The sequence below is a fragment of the Nematostella vectensis genome, chromosome 5 (genome assembly GCF_932526225.1).
Source record: "Nematostella vectensis chromosome 5, jaNemVect1.1, whole genome shotgun sequence".
Lineage (NCBI taxonomy): Eukaryota > Metazoa > Cnidaria > Anthozoa > Actiniaria > Edwardsiidae > Nematostella > Nematostella vectensis.
The window spans coordinates 10,461,131-10,486,084 of NC_064038.1; the positions used below are offsets into that span (position 1 = coordinate 10,461,131).

The 24,954-nt window shown below is 39.8% G+C and overlaps 3 protein-coding genes across 9 annotated transcripts in view; 2 read left to right on the top strand and 1 right to left on the bottom strand.

The window, feature by feature from the left end:
* The first annotated feature begins 121 nt into the window (after positions 1-121).
* Positions 122-2,896, top strand: LOC116601409. Of its 2 annotated transcripts, none has more exons than XM_048728083.1 (6): positions 122-278; positions 904-993; positions 1,433-1,501; positions 1,641-1,715; positions 2,276-2,384; positions 2,721-2,896. In XM_048728083.1, the coding sequence occupies exons 2-6, from the start codon at positions 918-920 to the stop codon at positions 2,734-2,736; spliced, it is 345 nt and encodes a 114-aa protein (XP_048584040.1). In that variant the 5' UTR covers positions 122-278; positions 904-917; the 3' UTR covers positions 2,737-2,896. The 2 variants fall into 2 exon arrangements, with proteins under 2 accessions (XP_048584040.1, XP_048584041.1); XM_048728084.1 differs by having other exon boundaries at positions 123-278; positions 1,433-1,486.
* Positions 2,819-12,616, bottom strand: LOC5517597 (ras-related protein Rap-2b). Its single transcript, XM_048728082.1, has 5 exons — positions 9,634-12,616; positions 6,835-6,891; positions 5,187-5,260; positions 4,787-4,963; positions 2,819-3,749 (listed from the first exon to the last, which is right to left on the bottom strand). The coding sequence occupies exons 1-5, from the start codon at positions 9,698-9,700 to the stop codon at positions 3,408-3,410; spliced, it is 717 nt and encodes a 238-aa protein (XP_048584039.1). The 5' UTR covers positions 9,701-12,616; the 3' UTR covers positions 2,819-3,407.
* A 2,849-nt stretch (positions 12,617-15,465) lies between these two features.
* LOC5517595 (neuropeptide FF receptor 1) overlaps positions 15,466-24,954 on the top strand; it is a 32,065-nt gene continuing 22,576 nt past the window's right edge. The window contains exons 1-2 of one of the 6 annotated variants that reach the window (XM_032362149.2): positions 15,466-15,583; positions 16,088-16,160. The gene's annotated coding sequence lies outside the window, so the exon portion shown is untranslated. Of the gene's footprint in view, positions 15,584-16,087; positions 16,161-19,391; positions 19,545-20,090; positions 20,252-20,492; positions 20,706-22,367; positions 22,575-24,954 lie in introns of those variants that run through there. The other 5 variants (XM_032362150.2, XM_032362152.2, XM_032362151.2 and 2 more) reach the window with 5 other exon arrangements.

Here is a 24,954-nt window from a genome sequence, read left to right on the forward strand (position 1 = left end):
CCGATTATTTTTATTAGATCAGCTAAATTCGGAGAGCTTTATAACTTAGGTAACTAAGATAACTATAATCTAAAGGTCATGTTTTCTTAAAGTAACCATGGGAGCCCTGTGCTGCTTCTCTTTGGGTTACCTGTGTCCCGTAGCGGGTTGATCCTAACCACACAATGGCACATGCTTTCAACAAAATGAATGATTTATCAGTAGTACCTTTTTAGGAATCCATGAAGGACGCTGTAAAAGAAACCTTAAAGGAGTGAACACAATAGCGGACATTTAAGGTAAGCCAAAGTCAAAATTCTAATATTCAAGTCTGGACGGCGACTTTGTTATATAAGCTCCCCCTTTTTGGCCCAAGACTTTGATCTGGATAACAAAGCTTCTTGTTCTAATGCTCACGTGTTTGACAAAGCAATGTTTTTATTCTAAAGACTCGAAAATATATCACTCATTTTAAGAAGGTTTCACGGACAAATGTGCATTTTCTTTTGAGCGAAATCTACTAAAACATCGATTAAACAAACACACGTTCCACCTTTGTACCCTAGCCGGATAAGCTTTCTATAGGCAATTATCACATTTAAGTTAAAGAAATAACAGAATTATCAGAGACAGAGAGATCAGAGAGATATAATCTGAAGCCATGAGACAAATACAATAAGTGAAGATTATAAGAGCTTGTAAATTCAATCAAGTAACGCTCCCAGCGGTCGTGCTCCACTTGACAGCCAAACCTTTCGCCGCTTGTGGCTTTTCAGTCTTTTAGTTCCGGAAATCCCGCATGTCGCAATTCAAAATTTAATTTAAAACACTTTCCATGGCAGTCCGAGCAGACCCGTAAACTCTTCTCCTAGATTCAACTGTCGCCTCGCTTCCTAATACAATGACATTCTCCTTTCTCTTCAGCTGACAAAAGCTAAATGACTACTATGGTACAAGTGGTGGCGATTGTTCTTATCTGCTTGGTGACATGCGCAATTTGTATGCCCATAGAAGGTGATGTAATAGCAACGCAGCTAAATCATGATGAAAGGGGGGAGAGGGGGGGCAACCTTATCGTCTCAACAGAAAAAAGCAGTTGAAACAAAAAAACACACTGTACATATACCCCCAGTGCGCCGCCCCCTGCGTGCTTTAGCCCTGAATTGCATACTTTGCATACAAGACACTGTTGTCTATATAGATACCACCTTTTCGTAGAAAATGCATAAAGTGAAAACCCGCAAATTACTTGCGATGCAGTCCTCGAAGACTTACATACGGCAAAATATGTATGTGGTGGTGGGACATAACAGAGAGGATTAATTGAAAAATCGAACGGACATGTCGAGAGTTAAAGTACGTCTATTGTCTATTTCACGAATTGCTACCCGCTAACAAAGCCCACAAAGAGCTTGGTAATATATACACTGATTCTATCCATGTTTTTCACTAGCTGCCGGATCAGGTGATGGGAACCCTGCAGTACATGTTGCCCACGATGAGCCAGGTAATGCAATGCGAGGTAATGCAACCGGTTACGTGTGCTGCCCTCGCGTTATTCGTGGCGCGTTATGCGTTTCTTGTGACAAGCTATGCGTCACGAAACAGCGCCGTAATGTGCATACGTTGATTGTGTGATCTTCTCACCAATCTCCCCTCAGATCACAAGCCGAAGTTCGTGGACAATAGTAGAGGCGTCTATATGCATGCGCATGACTTCGGACGCAAACCTGGAGGTGAGTTATACTCCTTTCCCCCCCCCCCCCCCCAACACACACACCAATAACACTACCTTTATTAGTTGAGTTTAAAAAAAATCTCAAGACGGGTGCACTTGTCTTGTCCGATTTACAAGGCGTGTTTTTATCCACACAAATACTGTCGTTCACCTTAAAGAATGCGCAGTCTTGGGTATCATATGGATAAAAAATAGCTTTATTTAACGATCCTCCAATAAGAAATGATCCGCTCTTGGCGCCCAATGGCGAGCACGCCCCACCCTCACTGTGTTCGCGCAAGTGAAGTAGTGATGGTTATGATATGGCGGGAAGATTATGATGACGATGATTATAATGGCGATGATGATAATGATGATGGTCGAGGTCATTGCTAATTTGAAAATTCGGGGATAATAGTTATAATAATGTTTTCGATGTGATGATCATGATGATAACGGAGGTCATGATGTTGACCAGACGATAGTGTCGGTAAAAGTGAAAGTGTTGACAAGTACGTTGGACAATTCAACATATAGCGTGACTTATGGATTGTGTGACAATTATTTTCCTGTTTGCAGCCCCACGCCAAGCATTTCATGCACAGTACAGTCACGCATCAGGCGGTATCGGTAAATCCGACCACAAGCGCTCCCTCAGCGAGAAAATGATGAAAATGTTCAATGTCAGGTGAGAGCTCATCAAGTACAATACTCGGAAGGGACTCGGTAACACTCGGTCCCTTTCGGGAAATATTCGGAATACTTCGATATTGGCTCGGGTCTATTCGGGAAGTACTCGGGATTAATGCGACACTTGCAAAGTCTCGAATCTATTCGAGTACAACTCACGATTGACCTACTCTTATTGTTTGGAGTGAATGCTTAAAGGGCTTCCTTGGTTCGACTTGGAAGGGCCTCCTTACGACTCGTAATTAAATCGGTTCTATTCGAGAAAGTATCGGCCCACTTTCGGTGCGTAAATTTGACAATTATAAAAGTTTAAAAAAAGGTTTTCCCCCTCCAGGTTACCAAGAAGTTAAAATCTGCAAGATGCGCACGGGTGAATGTACGCCAGTAGAGGTGAAACGCACTGTGCTTAGTATTGATAGACAATTACAAAAATTAAAACTGTAAAACTGTTTTTTAATATATAATCTTTGTAAAACAGCTCTCGTTTTCAATAAAATTGATAAAAAATGATTTGGTATTTTATTCTATCTTTTATCAAACTTTACAACGCCTACTTGGCTTATACGCCTACTTGACTCTATTTACACTATTACTATCGTTACAAATACGGAAACAAACTTCTGGATAGATCGTTCTCGATATCTGAATCTCCCTATCACTAAACCATCACGCAGGCACCCGAGAAACCTAATTTATTCCGTGTTTGATCGCAGACCAACTAAATTTTTCTACAGCCTTCCCAGACCCGTGGCCAAAAAGTGAGAGAGGAGATTCGATCAACCATTTACTCGGGTACCCGGCGACTTGCTCTTACGCGCAGTCATTTCTGTGTATGTTTTGGCTTGAATTTGCCACACAAAAAGTAACATGATCAGTTAGTGCAAGTGTCGCCTATATTTTTTAGCGGACCTTTAGTCAGAGGGGGGGACGGGGGGGGGGGGCGGAGGGTGGCTACGGGCCTGGTTGCTTTTATTTTTCTAGTTTCTAAAGTATTCATTTCGATTATGGTTCGTTCCATTCATTACGGTTGCGTCAAGGCTCCAGCCCCGCATACGAATCTCCTAAAGGACCCAGTCCGTCGCAACTCCGTGCTTCTCTCGTTCTTTTTCAGCGCGTGTAGCCTCTCTTTGCACTTTCTTTCACTTATCGTCAATCCTCTCATGGAAAACCTAGTTCGACTGTCTCTAGAGAACGTATTTCGTGACGTATTCCGTGATCGCTTGACATGTCGTGTAAGCTCAGTGAAGACGTCTTCGACTCCGATGTCGTCTTTTGCTGATGTTTCAAAGAATGGGCAGGTGAATCGCTTGGAAAGAAGGACGCCATCTTGGTACGAAATGCGACGGTCACTCTCTAGGTCACACTGAAAATACATGATTACACAGGGAGTCCAGTAAGCCCTTCCTTTAATTTTCCTGGAAAATTTTCGAAAATTTTCGCGCACCCTCACTTTCTTGCGCCCTCCCCCCCTACCCTCGCCCGCTCTTACTTTCTTTGAATAAAATTGAATTCCCGAATGGAACATCATGTCCTTATTTCAAGATCTAATATTAACTCAATTCAAATCAAATTTGGATTAAAAAAGTAAGATGGGCAAATTGACGCTTGCTTCTGTACCAGGAAACCCAGTCAGAGCATTTTTAGTGACTCGGGAGCCCTGTTTGCAAAGAACAGCAAATATTTAAGGTGTTAAATTTAGGGCGTTTGTTTTTTATTGTAAGCTATCATATGTTTTTGCCTAAAAGCCTTGCCCAGGCGCTTTCCATGGATTGTTCGAGGGGGCGTGCGCAGTCTTAGTCAGTCAGTCATAGGTATCATACGGAAAAATCATAGAATTTGAAGATTCCTTAATAAAAAATGACCCACTTTTCTGCCGCCAAGTGGGGGGGGGGGGGGGGGGGGGTACGCAGTCATAGGTATCATATAGAAAAAGCATAGTTTTTGATGATTCCTTAATAAGAAATGACCCACTTTTTTGCCGCCAAAGAGGGGGGGGGGGGGGGAGTGCGCAGTCATAGGTATCATATGGAAAAATCATAGAATTTGAAGATTCCTTAATAAAAAATGACCCACTTTTTGGCCGCCAAGAGGGGGGGGGGGGGGGGGGAGTGCGCAGTCATAGGTATCATATGGAAAAATCATAGAATTTGAAGATTCCTTAATAAAAAATGACCCACTTTTTGGCCGCCAAGAGGGGGGGGGGGGGAGTGCGCAGTCATAGGTATCATATGGAAAAATCATAGAATTTGAAGATTCCTTAATAAAAAATGACCCACTTTTTGGCCGCCAGGGGGGGGGGGGTGTGCGCGCGCACCCTGCGCACTACCCCTGTGTACTCGTCTGTTGCCAGAAGTCACGTGTCTTCTCTCGCCTCGCCTGCTCACTCTAGGTAGATCTTACCTTATTCCCTACTAGGACGATAGGCGGCCTCACGCTTGTCTTCTCTCTCTTCACTCTAATGATCTGTTCGCAGATGGTTGTCATGGCGTGGAAACTCCATTCGTCAGTCACCGAGTACACAAGCACGAAGCCGTCCGCTGACCGGATGTAGCTTTCACGCATCTGGCTAAACACGCCCTGAGTTTTAACATTATTTCAATTAGTTTTCACGAGGCATTGGACGATTTTTCCAAACGTCCCTTTTCAGGTACCCCGGGGGTCCAGGGGATGAAAAAACCGCCCTACCGACCCCCCTGGTTTGTATAAAATGTAAAAGCCTAGAGCTTCCGGTTTTTAGGGAAACATTTTACAGTTTTAGGCGATATTTAACAGACAAAAATAGGTAAACAATTTGACGTACGTGTCCAGCTGTGTCCAATAATTCAAGCTTGACTGGGCGGCCATCAACCTCTACATTAGCGGGGTAAGAGTCCTCTGGGAAAAAAAAGTCAGGATCATCACTTCTGGCTGCTAATTATTAATTCTTTATAGTATTTTTTTTTTAATTTACTCGTTATAAAATTGGCTTCTAGCAGTCGCAAAACTCTCTATTATTCTCTCTTGAAATCGGACGAGATTTGCGACTCCTAGAAGTCAATTTTATAACCAGTAAATTAATTGACGATGACAAGCATTATGACTACGATGAGGATGATGACGATAACAAGGATGATGACGATAACAAGGATGATGACGATGATAGGATGATGACGATGATAGGATGATGACGATGATAGGATGATGACGATGACAAGGATGATGACGATAACAAGGATGATGACGATGATAGGATGATGACGATGATAAGAATGATGACGACGATAAGAATGATGACGAGGATAGGATGATGACGATGATAAGAATGATGACGATGACAAGGATGATGACGATGACAAGGATGATGACGATAACAAGGATGATGAGAATGATGAGGATAATGACGATGACAAGGATGATGACGATGATAAGAATGATGACGATAACAAGGATGATGACGATAACAAGGATGATGACGATGACAAGGATGATGACGATGATAAGAATGATGACGATGACAAGGATGATGACGAGGATAGGATGATGACGAGGATAAGAATGATGACGATGACAAGGATGATGACGATGACAAGGATGATGACGATGACAAGGATGATGACGATGATAAGAATGATGACGATGACAAGGATGATGACGATGATAGGATGATGACGATGACAAGGATGATGACTATGATAAGAATGATGACGATAATAAGAATGATGACGATGATAGGATGATGACGATGATAGGATGATGACGAGGATAGGATGATGACGATGACAAGGATGATGACGATGATAAGGATGATGACGATGATAAGGATGATGACGATGACAAGGATGATGACGATGATAGGATGATGACGATGATAAGGATGATGACGATGATAAGGATGATGACGATGACAAGGATGATGACGATGATAAGAATGATGACGATGATAAGAATGATGACGATGATAGGATGATGACGATGATAAGAATGATAACGATGATAAGAATGATGACGATGATAAGAATGATGACGATGATAAGAATGATGACGATGATAAGAATGATGACGATGATAAGAATGATGACGATGATAAGAATGATGACGATGATAGGATGATGACGATGATAAGAATGATAACGATGATAAGAATGATAACGATGATAAGAATGATGACGATGATAAGAATGATGACGATGATAAGAATGATGACGATGATAAGAATGATGACGATGATAAGAATGATGACGATGATAGGATGATGACGATGATAAGAATGATGACGATGATAAGAATGATGACGATGATAAGAATGATCACGATGATAAGAATGGCGAGGATGAAGACGATGACAAGGATGATAACGATGCCAGGGATGATGCAAGAGGATGTTGATGATAACAAGGAAGACGATGATAATGATTATGGCAGGGCGACCGGGATAATAACTATTGAATGGTAATAACCGCACTACTCACCTATTGTTGGTTGGTAGGTGGACTGAAACTCACGAAGCACGTAACGAACTGTGAGCGCTAGAAGACAAAAGATGCTTCAGTACGACAAAGTGTGATGGGCTTGTTGAACCTGCTTCCGGTAATCAAGACCATGAGATTTACATCATGGAGAAAAGAAATCTTATACAGCTACTTGCTCAAACTCTGATCATATTCAAAGTAGTTTATTTTTATATCAATTATAAATTGTCAGCCAATCATTTTCCTACATGACGTGTTGTACCGGAGTCTGAGCAGCCGGCGTTATTTGTTTCATTCGCCATTCACAAAGACTAATTAAAAAGTAAGAAAGCAGGACGCAAAATATACCACTTTCACATCAAATCAGGCCTCGCTGAAAGACATTCAGACCTATAAAACACTTGATGTGACCGCTAAACCTTAAGATAGTTACTAAAAAGAATAATTGTCTGCAAAAAAAGTTCAGGAGAGTTTTCCAGAGAGGAGATAAATAACAACGTGAAGACAGACTTCAGTAAGACAAGGGTTCTGTGTGAATAATAAAGTACGGCTCGTAGTCAAACAGGAGTATCTCTTTAACCTATCACTTAGATAATAAGCCATGTAACCGGTCTTAAAATTCAACGTCACACTCTAAAGCTTTCCCGGTCCCAATTATACATGTCAGAAAACATCAAATCGAATGAACTCGTCGCCGAATTGAAGTGTTTCCAATAGCAACGTGCAGCGGAAATAGCAGAATGGGTCTTATACTGCCAAAAATATGTTCCACTGAGTATGTCAGTGGGCTCAAGTATATCAATACGACGGTGAATGATTTGACAAATGTCTGAGAAGGCACTTAGAAAAATAGACACATCCATACTCAACAGGACTGCGAAACCTTAAAAGCTGTTCGCTAAACATGAAAATAGTAAAAAATGGCACTCCGCTAAGAGGAAACTGGGATTCTTATAATTCCTATGAGTACAAGTAACTGAAACTTTTGAGGTGAGTTTTAACCGAAAAGATGAACGCCTTTAACCACACATTTAATTTGATTATTACTCTAAAAAGCGTTCGTAGTCTATTCAGCTATTATTTTCGCGCACGGGAAAATGTAAAGTTGTTGTAAATTGTTTTCGCGGTAATTTTCTTTCGCTTATATAAATCTTCAGCAACGTTTTAAAATTGAAAGCTCCCACTAATGGAAAAAATACAGTTGATACAGGCGACTGCTCAGTCCTGTGTTTCTTCTAAGGACGACATTTGTCGAAGGGCAGTAAAAAAAGACCTTTAACAAAGGGTCATGAATATGAAACATAAACACATTTTTAATCAAGATAAAAATTGATATGTTTCACACATCTATCTTTAGACATCTTGTTGAGCTGTTTTCCTAGTCCTCTCGCCTTTCAGCTATTCACAGGAACCCCAACATAACGAAGTTTGTTCAAGTATGAGGACGAGTGGGCGCATTCGTGGGTAAGGGCCATCGAGGATTAATGCGAAACAGTCTTTTTGTGACATATCATACAGGTGTTACCATCCACCCCTTTGATATACTCAACCCCAAAAAAATAGAAGCCAACCACAGGAACCCCAACATAACAAATTATGTTTAAGTATGAGGACGAGTGGGCGCATGCGTGGTTAAGGGCCATCGAGGATTAGTTCAATACAGTCCTCTTTATGGCATATTATAAGAGTGTTGCCATTCGCCCACTTGTTATACTCAACCCACAAGTATGTCCGTTAGGATGGCGTCACGCACATATTAAACTATCAGGGGGAGGGATAAGAATTCTCTCCTCATCCATCCTAACCTCAGGGGGGAGGGGGTGCTACAAATGCTTTCTTGGGTTGAAATAGAACACGACAAGGTCCGATTTGAAGCTGCCTAGGACAGTACTTTGTGTAGGGTTGGGGTTTAGGGATATAGTGCTAGATCATAATAACCCTGTTGATGCGCAGGGGTTTTTTCATGGAAACACATCATTCTTTTTTTCGGAATCCGGTCAAACCACATTTTGAACTGTCGGCGACCGCGTAAGGCGAGCCAAGAAAAATGACTATTTCTGTTATCAGAGTATCAAAACGCAGTTTTGAAGTGATGAGATTATAGTACTGCCTATATTTTTAACTTGTGATTCATCAGCCCCACTAATGCAATAACAAGAAGAAAGTCAATGAAATATGGAAATGATTACCCAAGAATTTCAAAGATGCATGAGCAGAAAGTGAATGTTACTCATAACTGATACTACTATAGTATCGATTTCATGATTACCGCTATCTAGGGTCAAATCGGCTCAAAAAGTTTCACAGAACACAATCACAGGCTTCAGCTTTTTTTGTATTTTTTACCTCTTAAAAATATTATCTTATCGGATATCCCATAACCAGTGATGGTGCCTTTTGCGGGATTTAATTGGCTAAGGGCCAGTGAATAAACAGTTATTCAACTCCCGTTTGGAAAAATGGCGAAGTCTAATATAAATTACCTCATATATCTAGTTAATAATCTAGATGATATATAAATATAAATAATACATACAAAGTATGTAATATTTGGCAATAATAAATAGTGAAGCAGGATGAACATTTGTACTGTACCTGAGGAGAGATTTAATAAGAAATCTAACCGTAAAAGCTGACAACATTTCCAACCAATATCTTTTGATATTGTGACAGCATATTTATACTTTGAGTGGTAAGTAACAATATTTTATTTCCGAATAAAGACAATAACCGACATTAAGTAGGTTAAAAACTACTTTACGGCTCAAATATAGATATTTTTTTGAGTAGGACTTTTACCTGATTTTCCCACGCCTGCTTCTCCAAACACCACCACTTTTATGGCATCAGCGCTTGTATCCTTCATGTCTGCGTTTCTTTGGTTTCTTTCCAAGCCGGGTTCAGCGTTTGCTAACCCTCTTAGGTTTGGTATAACACTCAAAGTCAGAAGTTCCTCCTTGCGAGAGTTTCTCAAACCGCACAGATGAGATCGGTTTGGATACTCATCCAGATATTGGCACTGCTTCTGGCCTAAGGAGTGGAGATTCCCCGCCAAATATTAGAAGAAAAGATGACTAAGTTTAAATCTATGGTAGCTGAGGTCCTCAAGAAGTTCCTTGTTTGTTATTAAAGCCAACCGCAACTCAGTGATATTTCACGACTCAAACAATCTCCAGATATCTGCAACACAAATTTGTCGCGAGTCCTCCACTCATTGCCTTCTCACTGTGAAGTTATTCAAATGTTAATCACCTAGGTAGAGTAAAACTGAGGCAAAACAGCGCTCTAAAACAGGTCGCGTTCCACCAATATCCAGGCCCGCAATCCAGATAACTCCTTTTAAACCTCTCACACGTCGATTTGCACCCTCTGAGCAATGGTGAAGGATTTATAATCTACGGATTGCTCAATATGGGAAGTGGAACTCAAAGGTGTAGTATTCTGGCGTGATCGGATGACGCGCAAGAACTATCCAAGTCCCTACCTACCTACTAGCGAGAATTGTAAATCGATACTGGCCGGCGATGAGGTGTACGTGTTTCATATCTCAAAAATCACGAACGTCTGTTAGGGCTGATTTGAACTCTGACTTTTCAGGGTTCCGGTTTGTTATGAGTAATCATGGAGCAATCAGTCATGTGCAATTTCCACTCTTTTAAGACGAGATGGGACCAAACATTCTACAAGTCTTGTATTTATTGACGAAGTAATAACGCGCGAAAAGTACTTCTGAACCTTCTTAAAGTGGATACTCTCTGCTAGCTGGTTTGTTTCCCAGGGGAAACACCTCGATAACAGATTCTTGAAAGAGCGCATGTCATCGCGTGCTCAGTGCCAAGAAGACAACCCGAACCAATCATTATATTGCCTTTTGGCGGGAAGATAATCGGTTAGACAAAACAAGATGCGTCCGCGACTAGTCGATTTCACTCATTTCATTTCACTTATATTGTTTTGTCAGCCATATGCTCAGACAACCTCCGTCAGCTGCCATGTCGTCATCCTAGCAAAGAACCAAGTGTGATAAAGCATCCATTTCCATCGGCTGATTTGGGCAAGCCAATGCAATATTTTCGATTGCATTTGGCAAATAAAGCATCAAACTTTGTTTCTAGACGATTATTTCATGATTTTAACACATTATGTGCCTTCTAATATGAAATGAAAACCATAACAAAGGCGTGGCTGACAAGGGCTCTTTAAGGTGGTGCGCTCACTTGTTGACAATTTGTTCATAAATTAATCTTTGTTGTGGATGCTATGAACTTTAATTTTAGCACGAGGTTTATATTTCTTTTGAATCACGAAAGAACAAAAAAATTGCATCGTATAAAAAAGGGTCCCATCGTTTAACGTACCAATGTCTTGTTCCCTAGGTGGCCGGTATAACCAGGTCCCATTGTATAACATACCAATGTCTTGTTCCCTAGGTGGCCGGTATAACCAGGTCCCATTGTATAACATACCAATGTCTTGTTCAGTAGGTGGCCGTAATAACCAGGTCCCATTGTATAACGTACCCATGTCTTGTTCTCTAGGTGGCCGGTATAACCAGGTCCCATTGTATAACGTACCAATGTCTTGTTCCCTAGGTGGCCGGTATAACCAGGTCCCATTGTATAACATACCAATGTCTTGGTCTCTGGGTGTCCGGTATAACCCGGTCCCATCGTATAACATGCCAATGTCTTGGTCTCTGGGTGTCCAGTATAACCCGGTCCCATTGTATAACATACCAATGTCTTGTTCGCTTGGTGGCTGGTATAACCAGGTCCCATTGTATAACGTACCAATGTCTTGTTCCCTAGGTGGCCGGTATAACCAGGTCCCATTGTATAACATACCAATGTCTTTGGTCCCTTGGTGGACGGTATAACCAGGTCCCATTGTATAACATACCCATGTCTTGTTCCCTAGGTGGCCGGTATAACCAGGTCCCATCGTATAACGTACCAATGTCTTGTTCCCTAGGTGGCCGGTATAACCAGGTCCCATTGTATAACGTACCAATGTCTTGTTCCCTAGGTGGCCGGTATAACCAGGTCCCATTGTATAACATACCAATGTCTTGTTCCCTAGGTGGCCGGTATAACCAGGTCCTATCGTATAACGTACCAATGTCTTTGGTCCCTTGGTGTCCGGTATAACCCGGTCCCATCGTATAACGTACCAATGTCTTGTTCCCTAGGTGGCCGGTATACCCAGGTCCCATTGTATAACATACCAATGTCTTTGGTCCCTTGGTGTCCGGTATAACCAGGTCCCATTGTATGACATACCAATGTCTTTGGTCCCTTGGTGTCCGGTATAACCCGGTCCCATCGTATAACATACCCATGTCTTGTTCCCTAGGTGGCCGGTATAACCAGGTCCCATTGTATAACATACCAATGTCTTGTTCCCTAGGGGGCCGGTATAACCAGGTCCCATTGTATAACGTACCAATGTCTTTGGTCCCTTGGTGTCCGGTATAACCCGGTCCCATTGTATAACATACCAATGTCTTGTTCCCTAGGTGGCCGGTATAACCAGGTCCCATTGTATAACATACCAATGTCTTGTTCCCTAGGTGGCCGGTATAACCAGGTCCCATTGTATAACGTACCAATGTCTTTGTTCCCTAGGTGGCCGGTATAACCAGGTCCCATTGTATAACATACCAATGTCTTGTTTCCTAGGTGGCCGGTATAACCAGGTCCCATTGTATAACATACCAATGTCTTTGGTCCCTAGGTGTCCGGTATAACCCGGTCCCATCGTATAACATTCCAATGTCTTGGTCTCTGGGTGTCCGGTATAACCAGGTCCCATCTTGGTCCCTTGGTGTCCGGTATACCCAGTTCCCATTGTATAACATACCAATGTCTTTGGTCCCTTGGTGTCCGGTATAAGCCGGTCCCATCGTATAACATACCAACGTCTTGGTCTCTGGGTGTCCGGTATAACCAGGTCCCATCGTATAACATACAAATGTCTTGGTTCTTGCTGTCCGGTAAAACCAGGTTCCATTGTATAACATACCAATGTCTTGGTCCCTTGGTGTCCGGTATACCCAGTTCCCATTGTATAACATACCAATGTCTTTGGTCCCTTGGTGTCCGGTATAACCCGGTCCCATTGTATAACATACCAATGTCTTGGTCTCTGGGTGTCCAGTATAACCAGGTCCCATCGTATAACATACAAATGTCTTGGTTCTTGCTGTCCGGTAAAACCAGGTTCCATTGTATAACATACCAATGTCTTGGTCCCTTGGTGTCCGGTATACCCAGTTCCCATATAAAATACCCATGTCTTGTTCCCTTGGTGTCCGGTATAACCAGGTCCCATCGTATTGGTACCTTGGTGTCCAATATACCCAGGCCCCATTATAACATACCCATGTCTTGTTCCCTTAGTGTCCGGTATAACCAGGCCCCATCGTATTGGTACCTTGGTGTCCGGTATACGCAGGCCCCATTATAACATACCCATGTTCTAGTGTCCATCATAGCAAGTTTGTTGTTGAGTTCCCATATTAGCTACGATCATAGACGATTAGTCTAATCCAATTAAAGAAATAACGCAGATTATATATTAGCTTTTACACTCACCATAACCACTACATCCGTACAAGCGGCAAATACCTGGCAAGAATTGCCAAAAGAAATCAAAGATTCTACTAAATTGACTTTCCCCAAAAATGTCAAGATGTTTCTCCTATCAAAACAAATATCCAGTCAAAACCCAACCGGCATTGTTTTGAAACCCGTAATGTATATATTCTGTCAGTCCTTTGTATGTCAGTGCTTGTTCATTTTGTTTTGTCTATTGCCTACCCAACAAAATTAAAACAAAACACGACTAGGTGTCTAATTGGAAAACATATCGTCACTTTTAGTCCGTGGGCCAGAAAGTGACCCCCCCCCCCCCCCCTAGAGACTTTGGGAGACATATATCATCTGAAAGCCCTTTCCATAGTGATTCCAAAAATATATGTTTATGCTCCAAAAAGCTCTGGGTGTGGCCGTACGGCGTGGTTGTTTACTCTTAAACCACAGGGTACCCACGTCGGAATTTTTTTAAAAATAATTGCTTAAGATTTAAAAAAGTGAGCCAAACATTACATTCTTGCATCTTAAAGTCCATTTTCACAAGCACTGGTTGTTTAGCAGTACACGTTCGGAGAGAAACCAGTGACAAACTCAAGCGCAAACGTTGGACCTGCTAGTGCAGTTTTTTTGTATAAAGTCGCTAGTGCAGTTTTTTGTATAAAGTCGCCAAGTTAAAAAAAAAAGAACATGTAGGAGTGGAATTAAATAACATAACACTATAAAGTAAACTTTTATGTTAAATTGGTATGCCTCTATAATCCATCTGTTATTGGTGATTGTTGGCTTACTTTGAGTGTTACAGTGTTCTTAACATAAGTAGTCTGCGTAACAAGCGTGCCCATAGGTTTCAGGGATATTTTAAACTCTTTGCTCAGTCAAACTTTCCGGTGAACAAGTATATAAAGGGTTTTCGAATGAAGAATGTAATGTTTGGTATACTTTTTCTAAATATTAGTTCATAAACAATTTTTTTCGAAAAATTCAGACGTGGGTAAACTGTGGTTTTTAACTCGAATAAACAACCACACCGTACAGCAGAACCCAGAGATTGTTAAAGGGTAAAATCTCCGAGGGGGGGGGAGGGGGGGGAGGGTTTCACTTTCTGGCCCACGGACTATTAGTTTATTTAGTTTATCCCTATCAAATGTAAAAAGAAAAGAAAAAAGCAACAAGATGCTTATACTTTTATATAAAAAAAGGAAGTGTTAATGTATGATTGAATGATTGATTTGGGTCTTCAAGAAAACCCAGTAATTCATTCAAATTACAAAATAACGATATTATAAAAAGGACATAGAATCGTGTAATTCCAAGCTGGAAAGATAAATTCGAAAGCATTCTACAGATGGAGTGATTCTACTCGTTGTACTGTGCATCTGCTTTTCAATACTTATCACTTGGACAACAGTGTATTCCCAATACGTTGAGATGAATATCTTCCGGATATAAATGACATTATAACTTTGTGATATCGCAAATTTGACGGAACTCTTTAAAAATCAATAGTATGTCTTGTTGCTGATCACTAGTAACCAACTCGGAGAATCCATTTTAGTATGATTTTTTAGTATGATATGTCTTTCGCCTATATTTTGCGTGCGTGACAATAAAGTGTATATTACTTTTAATCAATTTAAATCGTATTATTAATCTACTCGTTTATAATCTTATACCCAACTCACTGAACTCAGAGTTTATTTACTTGCACTTGATCCCAGCCATCAAACACACAGTATTTTCGACAGCGTCAAAAGAGGAATTATAAGAATGTAAACTCCTGTTTTCAAACTTGTGCCGTATGTTTAAGTTTCTTGAGAAACAGTGGTGCTACTACATGTCGTTGTATACAAAGAGGTCAGAAGGTCACACCGTCAAAAGCTACTTGAAAGCTTTATCCAGTTTTCAATAATGGTATTCGCTAGTTAAGATCCTAATCCTAGTCGGTGCACTCGAAACGTGGGGTAACACGGAGACTAAAACATGTCCAAAAGCACAGCACAGAGCGAGACTTATCTAAGATCAAAAACAGCATCGAGTGTGAAGTGTGTGGAAGGAAACGTCGATTTCGCGACAGTTTCTTCACATACATTTACACAGTGGCGATGACCTTGTAGGCCTAACTAAACACAAAGCCTGACAAGCAAGCCTTTTAAAAGGTTAGTCTAGGTTTACAGTGGACATAATCTGGATTGTTCATGTGATAGCTTAGCTAACGCGGATTGTAAGGTGATTATTCCCCGGAGTTACAAATCTTGGATTTTCGATTTGTGGATAAGACTACGCCCTTGGAAAATTTGAAAAGTGAATGTTTCGAGAGTTTGACGTCCCTATTGGAAATTGTTTCCGAAGGGGCTTAAACTTGAAGATAGATTGGATTTCTAAACGTAAGTGATTGCTATGATACTCGTGCGAATGAAAACGGCTATTAGGAAAGAATGCTAAGCATATGGGAATAGGGGTTCACTAGTGGATCGGCAAATACGAGTTAATGTAAGTATAATAAGGGCAATATGGATTAGATTAGAGTGACGGTGTGTGCAAGGATGGAAATACCAAATGTCGATACAAATGCTGGAGACACTTGGGGAAGCAATGAGCAAAGAGTAGCGAAGGACTTCATTACCTCACATTTTGATGTGTGTGTCTTCTTTTCCGTTTAGGTGTTGTTCCCCAGCCATCCAAAAGACACGGTTGTAAATATCTCCACGCGTTGGCCTTAAACAAGACACACAGGTTAGTAAATAACATTATCGCTGTGGCAAGGTGAAACATAGCATTAATTACGGTATATCAAAAAATTGGTTTCTTAAACCTTGTGTTGTTAAAGCCTGGAATATGCGTTAATCAAGATTCAACCATCCCCGTTATATATGTATTTCGAATGATTATCTTTTAGCAGTTTTACAGGGATGTGGTAGTCAGCTATAAACTGACGTGTGGGGAGGGGGGGGGAATATGCAATTACCCACAATGCAGGTAGCGCAGTCATAGATTATGTCACAGACCTGGCAATAATCATAATTAGAAAAGACTGTTGGGGATAGAGGTGTCCCCCGCGCCCCTCCCCTCCACGCCCCGCCCGCTTGCGCCAAACTTCTAGCTACGCATATCAGCCAATCTTGTTTTAAAATCTGTCATTTTTCTAGCTCGCTCGGTCATTTCCTTATTAGGCATTACATACCATATTTGGGAGCCCGCTTCAATCAGTTTTTCCCCCTTTTTATCGCTCTAGAACTTGGTAAGCCGAGAATTTCCACGTAAACTTGCAGGAATTCGTGTTAGCTACGATTTTGCTGGCAGCCATCTTGGAAATGGAGCCTAGTCCCTAACGTTATAGAATATCACAGGTCTCCCTGCGCTCGCCCCAGGCTCTTTTAGACCATTTAGAAAAACGACAGCCATTGATTGATGCGCCGATACTTACACGCACCGATTTATCAACTAGGGTCGGTTCCTGAAAAGCCGATTTGCGTTAAACAAGGGTTAAATTTGCCCTAACCCACGATTAAATTTTTACCCCCAGATTAGTTCCGTTCCCGAAACGCTGGTTAGCGCTAACTCTGGGTCAGTTTGGAGGTAAAATCTAACCCTGTTCGCGAGGTGGGTTAACTCGCCAACCCACTGTTTAGTTGGCGTAACACAGGCCTCCCAAACTTTGTAGTAGAACTAAAGCTTCATAAAATAAAGTTGTCGACAAAAAAGACGTTACACAAAACAATGTAGGGATCAAATATCCTAACATTTCGCTTTATTATGTGACCTTCGTTGCGATGCTGACTTGAAAATTGTGCTGGGACAGACAGAAAGTTACATGAAATTTATACTTGAAATGAATCTGTCTCGCTAGTGTCACGCACCAACTCGAATCCTGCAAATGACACTTTTTGGCCATGAAAAGGAGGTAATTACAGATAATGTAGAGGTGTTTTGGGGCTTTTCTGCGAAAATAAAATCACCAAAGGTAAATTTAAGTTCTTTCTGTTGATATACTGGGTACCCTGTGTGAATTTTACTCCTTAAACCAGTTTTTCACTCGTTTAATCCAGGGCTAGTAATTCGGGGGATTACTTGGCTTTCGGGGACGGTGAGTTATCCGTCGGTTAGCTAACCTACGGCCCCAGACCAGTACCCAGGATTTTTCTTGGGGGGGGGGGGGGGGTGCGAAATCCGGAGTGGACCTAATTTTTCCGGGGGGGAGGGGAGGGAGGGAGTTCTCTGATAAAAATTTAACCACCAAGACTGCCTTTGAAGCATGCCTTTCGCAGTATCTCCACGGGACGTTTAATTTTAGATTTGGCTACATACAAGAGGGATCTAGCTTATTATTCTTAGTTTTGTCTACAAATAGCACGTCTATTGAGGACAAAAGTGGACTTTTGGCCCTTGTGGGGGGGGGGGGGGGAGATTGCGTTCGCACCCCCTGCACCCCCCTGGGTACGGGCCTGATGCTCAAAAGTGTTCTCACAGGTCCCCAGTGTCACTATAGTGACTGGAGGTGCACATATATAAACAAAAGTATATAGCGGTGTAAAAACTAGCTAATCTTTAATTAACACTGCTTTTTGGCACCCCAGATATGATACATTCCGGCCCCTCTGTTAACATCGTTAATAAGTAGTGCAGTCTTGTAAAATGTTTCTACTCTTTCCACACAAATCTCGTCACCTCATCAACACTATATACCGATATTCATCGGCGGAGAATTACTTTCAAGACATTGGTTATCATTTTTGTCATAAAAAGAGCCAATACGCCCTTTTGAAATCATTCCTAATTTTTTTCCGGCTTAAAGATTCTAGACTTTGTGACGGCAAGTAAAATAGAGTTAAAAGTCAAGAGATAAACATTATGGTAAAGTTTTTTTTATTAATATTTTAAAGTATTAATATAAAAAGGGTATTTTTTTTACTTTTCAAATAATCTGGGTGCTTTGTACAGGCTAACTGGAGATCTTCTAAAACAAGCAAAAAAACAGTTCAGCTTTCAATTCAGGGCTACGAAGACTGAAACCGAACACAAGACTTCTCAAGGAGTTGAGGTAATAAAAAGAGGAGCAATAGAAGAATCTGAATTCTAAGAAATCTAACTAATAGTAGTAAAAGGGCAAGTGAGAAAAAAGGGAACGAGAAAATAGGCAAGCAACTGATTGTGCTTGAGATAATAATTAATTGATATAAAATCAGTGAGGAAATACTGCAGTTTTGCAAATCCGAAATGCAGAGTTTTTAAGAATGTCAATCTCAAAATTTACTTTTAGGGTAGGATGGTAAATAAGGAAATATCACAGTGGAAACCTAATGTAAAGTTTGTTTTGTAAATGCTATAAATGCTATGAGCTGTGCGAAAGTCGTACTCGTTAATTAGAAATGGGTAGTGAACAAAAGGCAACGCTAAACTTAATTGGAAAAAGAGACGCACAGAGTCAATATTTGTCATGTAATCGAAATGGCTGTTAAAGATTTCACAGAGATACGAGATTTTAATGATAAGGAGATTTTGAACTTTGATGTTAGATTCACAGGCTGTTTAGTTTTTTGGTGAATACAGACACGCAATAAAATACAAAGTCAAGGGGAAGATGTTTGATTATTTTTCAAAGGATCAAACAGACCAATGCCTCTTTTTTATTGACATTTGTTTTTTAGAAATAATATTTTTGGCATTCAGATAATTCAATTTTTGAACCATAAAGACAGATTATTTACAGATTTTTTTTACGAAAAACTGTCACTATTTGGCAATTAAGCACAGAGAAATAAATAAAACAAGGCGACGTGAAATATTGCTGCACAGTCCTTTGAGATTAACTACTATTCTCTCTACGTGTTCTGTGTGTCCTTGGTTTTTATGGGTGAATAATATTGCTTTGGGGCTTTCAGGCGCCAATGACAAACTGACAAAAAAAAGAAATGTCTTTATCACTGCACATGATGTTAATTGCTGCTGGTTGGTTTTAAATCATCGATGTATCTACAACGACAAAGGAAACACAGATTCTCTAATTGAAAACGACCCAGGAAGTTTGGCTTTCGCTGGTGCCAAAGACCCTGCGAAAACTTGAAGATTCCTCTTAGAAATTTTTAATAGGCAAGGGTACATAATAGTGGCATCGAAAAAGTAAGTACTTGTAGTACAAGATGCAAGGCGAAGTACAACTAATTTGCTGTGGAAAATCAATCTAAAGTTGCTACGCTAGAGGCAAGATTTCGAGGCGTTCTGTTCCAAATTTTGCAGGTTTTTTTTACGCTGTACGTAATACTTTATGTCCATTACAGATATAAGTTTATCTTTGGGGGCTAAAGTCGCACAGCTCTTAAGGTTGTCGGTTAGGATTTTGGAGAGCTGTTAGTGCTAGCTTTAATTGCTCCGCTGGACTAATATTTCCCTTTAAAGAATTCAATATATTTTTATTAGAGATTAAAAACACCAAGAAACCTCATCCAATAAGTTTCTATATTTAGAATAATAAGCTGCTTTTCACTTTTGGAAATTGGTTCATGGAGGTAAGTTGAAGGAGTGGCCTTCGCTATGAGTATATATTTTGTTCACTGAATTAGTATTGTTATGCTAGTGAAAAAAAAAGAATATTCATATTTTGCTTGAGAGATTTTGAAGATGTGATGATATTAGGAAAACCGGAGCGCCACAAATACTACTGACAAACGACTGCCAACATCAGCTTTACACCAAAACATACTAGATTTTTATTGTTTACATGGAAACTTAGAGACTCGCAGTTTAACCCGTTAACTCGAAACACAACTCGAGGATAATTCGAGTTATCGCAAGCTCCACTTCTCAAGGCTAAGGACATGCATACAAAGGTACTCGCAGGAATGATCGAGTTATCAAAGGCTAGAGCTAACGGAGCCCAAAGTGTAGGTAATCGTTTTCCTCATTAATGCCAATTTCATTTGGGTGTTTCCCGAGACTTACGCCGCTTTAGAGCTTTAAACGACCGACAACTAACGTTTCATTGATGAGCGAAGATAATATTGATTAGCGAGAGAATGATCTTTGTGAGTGATATATAAATTGATGCAGAGTAGCCGGAACGAAGGATCGCGCGCGAGGAGCAATACAAAGTACAACCATCTTATGGAAAAATACCAAGAGATTTACCACGGAAAACGATTTGGAAAAAGATGTGCTGAGGACGATGGTTTTGGAATAGGTGAAAAAGGGAGAGCACTCAAGGGGGAGGGGAGTTCAAGGGGTCCCGGAAACGCCCTTATTTCAACCAGTATATATAACAGGATGTCAGAACACAAATGAGAGGTATGGCAGCAAAATCACTCAATTCTTCAGGGGGGTGAGACAAAATCCCTTGGCAACCCACCCTCTTCTGATCCCCCCCACTCCCCTCTGAAAAATATAACACACCATGTACATAGCAACCATTTTAAATTCTTTGACGGGTATATTGCAGGCTTATAACCTCACACACGAATATTTGCCTTAGTAAGAAAATGGATGAAGAAGAGGCACTTTGTCACTTGAAAAGCAAAGACATTTGGAAGCAAATTAACAGGAAAGCAATTCCGATACCGGGTTAAAGAAATCGCCCATTAGTGACATCAGTCACAATCTCTGGAAATCACTCCCGAAATAAAAAATGACTAAAACAATGACACCAGCCCAAGCACACGTCTGGCTATAATAAACTAAATCTTGCGCGAATTATTCCATCCCCGCCAACTTATCCTTTGGGATAACAAAAATAGAAACTGCCTTTATAACGACAAAGCGGACTGCACGACTTTCGGCGACGATTTCTTGAGATGTGTGCCTAAGAGCATACTTAAAGACCCCGAAGAATCTCAAAATAAATCGACAGCGATCACATCACAATGACGTCAGGCGACAAAAATAACACGCCAAAATATAGTAACTCCTCAGGTCGTATAGAACTAAATAAGAAAATAAACTTGGGTGACGTTGTAAGTAATCAGTCCTAATCGACGTCATACATTTTTTTCGGTATTTCAGTTTAATTATTTTGCGTTTAAAATAATTTTCTCGAATTTCTTGCATGGTGGCAGCGTGCTGAACAGATTTTTTTAGATTTTTTTTTCTATGAATTCCTGTTGTTTTTTATTGCTTTTACACAAAATAACTAAGCAAGTGGTAACTGTTTTCTTTTCTAGTCCTTTTTGAGGGGTATTTTGCTTATTGCTATCATTTGCATTAAGCATCTACTTTTATTTTTATCTCCATTTAACGGGCAGCCGTATTTTTTTTAAACCATACAGCCTTTATTCTAGAATAGCAGAGACGTTTATTGGTATCGTTCTCAAGTCGTTTTTTTTATTAACAGTTTACCGAGATGTCAAAAGTCTCCACCATACATCTTAAAAAAAATTCTAAGGATGGCTAGACACTGTATTTTATCTTTAAAATAGGAAAAAAAAATCGTGAGGTTTTTTCCACCATCAACACCAACATAAGCACCAACATCAACATCAACTGTATTGGTAAACGAAACTATACAAATATTGTTCAAAAGCTATTTTTAATGATTGAAGGTATAACAACAAATAACAGGGCATGCTTAAAACAAATCCTTATTGTTGTCTTCCCTTTCTTACATGACATTAATTTTTATGAAGAGAAGACATGGAATTAAAATTCAACAAAACAAACTATTCAGCTGCTCGGGTTTAAAATAAAAGAAGAAAAAGGGGAATCTAGTTGGGTGTTTGGTTATCGCTAATCCAGAGTCTAAGGGTTTTTTTCACGATAGTGAGAACTTAGCCTTTTCGTAACACATCACACAAAACTGTGTTCAATATCACTAAAACATCTTTTATGAAGATTGGTGAATTTGAAAATACGATTGTTTTTCTAGATCAGTACTCGATCGTATTGGAAAGGTGACCTTAATCCCTCTTCTGCATTTTAATCAATTCTCAAACTGACACCGCTGCGTGACGAGTTTCTCACGGCTTTCAAAACAAATGGATGGATCTCACTTACAAGATCGAGTCTTGAAAACAAGACATTATCAATGAGCTCGAGATTACAGAGAATGATAAAGTGAATTACATCTTCAGTAGACATATAATGGAACTTTTCTAGACTTAAATGATATTGGTGGAGATGATGACATGTAATTTGAGCTTCCCCGATGCGCTGTGCACCGTAACGGTGAGTTTCTTCCTCTCGTCTTTTTGTCTCTCTTGCACCACAAAATGAGAAAAAAACATTTGCATCACTTTTTGATAATCTATTTTTATGATTTCAATTGATTTTTCTATATAATAATTTACCAAAAGACTTTAAGTTTTCAAGATACAGCTATTTGATTTTCTAGACCATCATTTACCAAAAGACTTTATGTTTTCAAGATATAGCTATTTGAATATTCTATTAGAAACTAGTAACGCGAAAAGAAGGTAAGCAAAACATAAAGGAATTGCCGAATGATGGGAGCGTAAAACACACACAAAAAACAAAATCACATAAGAAAATACGAAGTTTATGCTGAGTGATAGTCACGTGATGTTTGTATTGCAACAGTTCTATGTACACTACCTTTTATCACATCTAATCTTTTTCAACAATTTCAAAGAAACATTTAGCCTTTATTCTCTGCTATTCTTTATTGTGGAAAAGCATTAGAAGTACACACTTTCGCTTATGTTCTTTTTCCGTAATTTTCAAGTGTTTTTTCTCGAAAACCCTACCTAAACAAAAGCAAAAATAAATAGATTGGAGCAAACATTTTGGAGGCAAAAAATCTAGATATTTGCACTTAGAAAAAAAAAACTTGGTATGCACTTAATCCATATATTCAAGAAAACATAGGGAAATGAGCCATTAGTGTTTGGAGGTTTTTGTCAAGTGGGTCCCCATTTTTAAAACTAAATCTATCGCATAATAGAAAAATGCTGGAAGGCTATTTCAGAGAAGAAATCCTTTTTATGAGAGGTATTTGAGAAGCTCATCTAATTAACAATTATTTGTGGATACCCAAACGGATAAGAGAAATAATTATTTCAGTCAAATCTCCCTGGTTGATCAATTTTTATGGCCAAAAACCGTTGTCTAGTAAGATCATTTGTCATTTTTAGCTTTTCGTACGTTTCGCTTTTGATAGGATAGGATAACTTATAGGCTACTAATAGACCAGCCAATCAGAATGCAGCATCGATGTTATATCACTAGCGTGATTGAACTATAATAGCAATTAGTATAAAAACACGGGAACCTTGCAAGAACAAGCGATTTGATTGGTTGAGACACTCGGCATAAAATGCAATATGGCGGGTATAACAGCCTATTTGCAAGTGTTTCCCAAAAGAAAATTGCTCTAAAGCTCGTTTTATATACTAAAACAATTATAGCCTTTGGCTCTCGGTAGATATTTCGCCACTATCCATCTGAATGGAAATGGTATAATTGTTAAGTATTATTCATGGTAACAATAAATACGGATGTATATCAGATAGATAACTAACTGACCATTTGAAGTAGGTGTTTGTGAAAGCTAAAAGCAGTAAGTATTGTACAAAGTATAAACAAGCTTTAATTCAAAATGTTCAAAAAGAAAGTCGCAAAAATAAATCAAAGCCGCCAAATAGTATTGCTGAAATGATATCGAATTTTGTTGCCCAACTCTATGGCCAGTACCAATTCGGCAAAACATGGACAGCTAGATAATAAAAAGCAATCAAGCATAGAGTAAACAGTACATTTAATAACTAAAATCTCAACACATATCGACACACGACTCGACGCCGATAGTAGGGACATCTTCAACAATCGAAAAGCTGTTGACAGAGTAACATCTACACGCCATTTTGTTTGAAATGTTTCTTATAGAGTTAGTCACGCCTCGAGTCAATGACGAGTTAGTAACGAGTTAAACACGAGTGACCAGGCCATTGTCTAAAGATCCGAGGGGTGTAGACACTACCCTTCACCATGGAGAAATGCGTAGAATCCGCAGAATCAACTCCGGTAACCTTACAGTAGCCTGCGTAGCGGCCCAAGGGAAGAAGCCGCGCGCTCGCTTTTTCTTCTCTCGCCCCCACTTCGCATGCCCTCTCCCTTAAGCCGCTACACAGGCTAATCTTGCAGCTAACAAAATACTAAGAGGAAGAGAATGTACATACGCTGCTTATAACAAAAGTATCCATTTTGGAATGGATACGATTTGCTAGCGTACCCCTAACCCCTTAATATTTAACTGTTGACGTCATAAGACAAATCAAATCGTCGAAGCTTATGGGCTCTTATGGCATTAATCTACAGCTATATTGGACGGATTGTTTGTAATTCTTGTTTTCCAAATAAATCTGATCTCAGTCGATAAGTTTAAAAAATTAATTGTTAAATTTAGTGGCGACATTTTATTCATCTAAATTTCTCAAATTTTTTTTCTACTACGTCTTCGAAATCGGATCGCATAATATTCCTTTTTATAAGTTATATTTATTTTAGCGACGCTTTTAAAACCGAATATATCTTGTTGTATCCTTTTTATCTGTATTTTTTTTAATTCAGCCACATTAACAACACAAAA